The sequence below is a fragment of the Penaeus monodon genome, chromosome 42, assembly GCF_015228065.2.
Source record: "Penaeus monodon isolate SGIC_2016 chromosome 42, NSTDA_Pmon_1, whole genome shotgun sequence".
Lineage (NCBI taxonomy): Eukaryota > Metazoa > Arthropoda > Malacostraca > Decapoda > Penaeidae > Penaeus > Penaeus monodon.
Genome location: NC_051427.1, coordinates 14643321 through 14648142, shown reverse-complemented (window position 1 = coordinate 14648142; position 4822 = coordinate 14643321). Strand labels below are relative to the sequence as shown.

The window sequence follows — 4822 nt, the reverse complement described above, 5'->3', positions numbered from 1 at the left end:
TAGACATCAAAGTCAGTAATATACTGTACTGTGGCAAAAGTGGTAAAAATGAGTTAATTAGGATAATTGGACAGAAGGGGATGAAGAGAAGGAAAAATGGGAGAAGACCATGCAAACTTATTCGAAGTGAGGACTGAGGTCTAAGGCAGGGATGATTCCTCACATTGGGCCTCCGTCTCCATATCCTAACTCCCCCTCCCCCCACGACAACGAGCGACAACCTCACTACAGCTGGGAACAGCTGTAGTGAGGTAGTGCCTGTAGTGGTTGTCCAGTAAACGTCGGGCAGAGGCATACATTGGTGCCCGCCAACCACATCTAAACATTGGTTTGGAACCATTTGCTTACAGTCTGCCCAACGTGCATTGCCCGTTCGTCTGGCTGGGGCCGTAAGGTCTTATTTTTTAACCATTACGTCAGTTAAATTCTGCAAATCTGTTCCATTTACTAGAACTGTATATATTTCTTACATTATATTATACAGGCAATCATCGATTACCAATTCCTTGCTCCTATACCCCCACACGACAACGGACATGGGATTAGGTGGGGGATCCTTTTATAGGAACTTATTGTTTATGCAGTAAAGTAATGGGTTTCATTTTTCCACTGTTGAACTATATGCAATTTTATGCACAAGTGCTACAAATGTACAGTAGCAAATTTTCTTTATTCTATTGACATTTCTACAATATGCGAATTAAAGGCTTCCTTTAAGCTTTTAAAATCTTTTCATTTAGATTTTTTTTCCCACGATCCAGTGAAACTACAAAAGAAAAGTTATAAAATTTATTTACCCACACTTCAATTTGCACATTAAAATGGAATATGAAAGGAAGATCAAAGTACTCTCCAGGGGAAATTATTATATAGATTATACATATACATTAACAAAAACGGCAGCTACGTTGTGCAACATTGCATTTTTTTTAATAGAAAAAAGCGAGTAATCTTTATTTTTTTTTATAATACATTAAGCCTTTCCATCTGTTAAAATTTATATACACTGGTCACTCGTACAATGTAATGTTTTGCTATACCGATTTGAAACAAACTTCGTTGATAATAATCCCATTTTATTCTGCAGCAGGCGAATAAAATTAAATTGAAATGGTACTCCATTTTATTATATACAGAGATAACCCATCGACATAATTTAGCTATTTCAACATGTCACGGCAGCAGGTAGACAATCTCTGCAAGGCGGTCATAATGCACGTGGGTTGGTACGAAGCGAGGGGCCAGCCTTCCAGCAAGAGTCTGTTGCACGTTTTCTTGGATCTCGCGAATCTAGGCATACAGTCACCCCCGCAGAGCATTCTGTAATGTACAACACTAAGATTTTGCTCATAGGATAAGAGCAAGGACAGCCTGTAAATGGTAGTTTAATAAAAAAAAAAAAAAATTCATTGGGTAAAAACTGCCGACACTGGTAAACAGAACTAATTAGCTCAAATAGTACTCAAGATGAACCGTTAGGAAGCATGCAGACATTATGAATAATCAATCTTAATCATTTTGCAGCAGCTACGTTCCATTTAACCACAATTCACGGCAGCACTGCATCCGAGAAAAATTTGCCGATGACGATACCAAAGCATCTGCTTTAATACTAACCTAGCTTCCATTTCTTGATCGCTTTGAGCACTTTTCTTAAGCATCTCTGCCGTCTCCACCACCACCAATTGTTTGAATTCATTAAGAGTTATTCCCTCTGCATATTCATTGTAGTGATCATGCATGTGAATACTTCTAAACATGTCTTCCGTATCTACATCGTGGCTTTGCATACAAGAACATCCATCGTCGTCTTTGCCATGGTCCATCACCTGCCAGTTAAGATAAAAGCCATGTCTGTCAATTTCTAAAAGGGAGAATCAAGTGTAATAAAACGGTATACTTCAACTACCACCACTTGCAAAAAAGTATCACATACCTCTTCATCTTTTATTTCCGGAGCACTGGGCTTGGCTAGGGCTGTCCCGAGGAGTGCACACAACTGCAAAGAAGGACCCTTTTCAGTACGTGAGCAAAATGAGCACACACACACACGTCCAAGGTATCCTGAAACCTCACTTAAACAATGGCTCATTTATTTGGAAAATGAATGCAAAACATATGTAGCAGACCTTGTACACCATTGCAGACTGTCTTGAGAAAGCGTGAAACTGAAATGAAAACTAGTAACATTTAACATTAAACACAATGACCGATAATGCCTGATATTGAAAGTTACTTCTAGACTGCGGCATGGCTACAGCTAAAAGCCTTTTTAAAGGATCTCTAATAAAAAAATAATTACTTCGGATACTCATGCTCACGGGGGTATACCCTCATGTAGTGAGCAGGCTTGTGCGTTGCTGCTCATAAGCCCACACTAGGGAGGGCCAACCCTGTTGGAAGGGCTTATCAGTGGCATCCCGACTACTACTACCACAAGATACACCTAATCCAGTGGATGGGGGCTAACTCGGCTATCTATCTCTCAATAAAAAAACATGACTGCATAAACAGCAACAGCCTTCATTCCCCGGAGGAGGCTAAAGAACCTTTGCTCCAGAGCGATCCTGATCGCCGCCATAATCAGAGCTTAAAAAAAATATCTAGAATAAAAGCGAAAGTCTGGCTTCAGTACAATAAAACTTTCCTTTAGTTGTACCTATAGTTTTGTTCATGTCTAAGCTTTCTTCATCACTGACTGCAGGTTGGAGCAATGAAGAGGGTCACACTCACTCACCCGGCGAGAAAGCAAACACCCATTTCAATAATTATGGAAGACTTTAATGCCAAAATGGGTAAAAAGACAGGAGAAACCGTAGTGGGGAATCAAGGAATAGGCACTAGGTGTGAGGGGACAAATGCTAGTTGATTTTATGGAGGCTCGATCACCGAGTATGAATATATTCTTTGAAAAAAGACTAGGGCAGAAGTGGACATTGACGTCGCCATCTGACATCAAACACGAAATTGGCTTAATTGAAAATAAGCACGATATAGTAGAAAGAAATGTGGAAAATATTAATAAAGTACATGTTAGCAGCACCCACAGAATGATCAGGCCAAATTAAATTACCTTACAAGGAAAAGGAACTCGTTCGAAAACTGCAGCTAACTTGATGACCAGAGCAACAATTTAACATCCAAAACATATATTCACTTTTTAGCGACGAAGATCAACATTGTTATTTTGGTCAAAGGAAGTTGCACTTGAAGTAGGCGGTAAAAAAGATCCAGCAAGCTCTCGGTAGAAACTAAAACCATTTTTGCAAAAATGTGGCCGTCAAACAGGAACAGAATTAACCGAACTAAAAAAAATACTATAAATAAAAAGAAAAGATATATTACAATATTGGACTTCAGTACGTGTAAATATGATTATACAAATATATGTGTATATGCATAGTTGGATATACGTGTTTATTTGTCATGTTTGACGTGTTCGACGTGTTTTTTGCATATACGTGGAAACGTGTGGAAAACTGTGCCCGGACTTTTGTGTACGAGTACAAATGAATGTGTAAATCAGTCTGGGAGAGGATGGTCATTGCAGTATTTGAAAAGGGGAGAAGTTAGTTGTGTGGTAGTATGTGAAAGGGGGTGAGTGTGTGTAAAAGTGTGTAAGGGACTCGTACGGTGACGGGAGAGGACGGTCATTGCAGTAAGTATTTGAAAAAGGAAGAAGTAAGTTGTGTGGTAGTAGTAAGTTGTGTGGTAGTATGTGAAAGGGGATAAATGTGTGAGTATCTAAATGTGTGTAAAGGACTCGTGCGGTGACGGGGAGAGGACGGTCACCGAGGAATCCCTGTTATTGAAATGTTATTAGTAATTTTCTTTATTTTTTTTGTCTCTGAAACCTGACCTTAGGTCACTCAGCAAGTGTTCTACCATGATGCACGTCCCTACTGTACTTTGTGTGTGTGTGAGAAAGAGAGAGAGAGAGAGAGAGAGAGCATGTGCGTGTGTGTACGTTTCTACATGTGCGTGTTTTACGTGATTTTCTAGATCTTTTGGGGGACAATGATTGCCAGTAGAGTAGTTCAGCCATAGTTACCACGTTTCCCGAATTACCTCACGTGACCCGACATGGCGAATCTGATTGGCTAATGCCTCTGAAAAATCGCAATAAAAGGCGACCCAGAGGGGAAGGTAATCACTTGGATGGAAGAAGCTGACCTTGAATATGTCAAGACAACTTTCTGTACGCCGCGGCCGCAAGCCTAGGATGTCCTCTGCTGTTCGGGACCTCTCGTTCAGCGACGTTGACCCCCAACCATCGACGTCGGGACTCCAACGCTTGCGGAATGCCCCAGATCCTCTTCTCTATCTGTATTCAACAGACGAAGAGGATTATACACCTCTGAAACTGTCTAGGACTAGCGATCTCTGGTAAGATTTTTTTTTTTTTTTTTGACTCGTTTTTTTTACGTGTCTTTGGAACAAAGACTGTTTCTGCATACCAAGACTTATTTCCACAGAGAACTCACGTTTACCTTTGTATTTTTTTTTTTTTTTTTTTTACAGAAGTTGAAATATCCGCTCGATTTGTCGGTGACGACTCGGATTGGGAGGGATCTGAGTTCGATACCGATGAGTCGGGTGTGGACGACGACTCGGAAGATCGAGTATGTCCCGCTGGTGGATACCTCTCTGGATTCAGACGAGCCCCTCGCAGAGTACGTCCGACGACATTGGGAGCGTAATGCTCCGGGAACTCCCTCTTTTTGTTGGTCGAAGAGGGAGAATTGTCAGGCGTCACTGCTTTGAGGGGACACCGGGTGTGAAAGCACCCCTTGAAGAATCGTCGAGCCCGTTAGATGTATTC

General features: G+C 40.9%; 2 protein-coding genes across 2 annotated transcripts in view; one reads left to right on the top strand and one right to left on the bottom strand.

The window, feature by feature from the left end:
• Positions 1 to 1105: 1105 nt before the first annotated feature.
• On the bottom strand, positions 1106 to 2107 carry LOC119598927. The gene is made up of 3 exons (XM_037948638.1): positions 1937 to 2107; positions 1618 to 1829; positions 1106 to 1320 (listed from the first exon to the last, which is right to left on the bottom strand). Exons 1-3 carry the CDS (start codon positions 2090 to 2092, stop codon positions 1161 to 1163), a joined length of 528 nt encoding a protein of 175 aa, XP_037804566.1. The 5' UTR covers positions 2093 to 2107; the 3' UTR covers positions 1106 to 1160.
• Positions 2108 to 4699: 2592 nt separating this feature from the next.
• The window catches only part of LOC119599167 (piggyBac transposable element-derived protein 4-like), an 875-nt gene continuing 752 nt past the window's right edge, over positions 4700 to 4822 (top strand). The window contains exon 1 of the mRNA XM_037948921.1: positions 4700 to 4822. This exon is cut by the window's right edge and continues 53 nt beyond it. Coding sequence (XP_037804849.1) covers positions 4700 to 4822 — 123 coding nt within the window.

Bases quoted from the DNA above. Each gene is read 5' to 3' on its own strand.
- LOC119598927 (XM_037948638.1), bottom strand. From the start codon at position 2,092: ATGAGCCATTGTTTAAGTGAGGTTTCAGGATACCTTGGACGTGTGTGT. The intron at 1,830-1,936 runs GTATGTGATACT...CTTAACTGGCAG, and splicing joins CGGAAATAAAAGATGAAGAG to GTGATGGACCATGGCAAAGA. The intron at 1,321-1,617 runs GTTAGTATTAAA...TGTACATTACAG, and splicing joins GATCAAGAAATGGAAGCTAG to AATGCTCTGCGGGGGTGACT.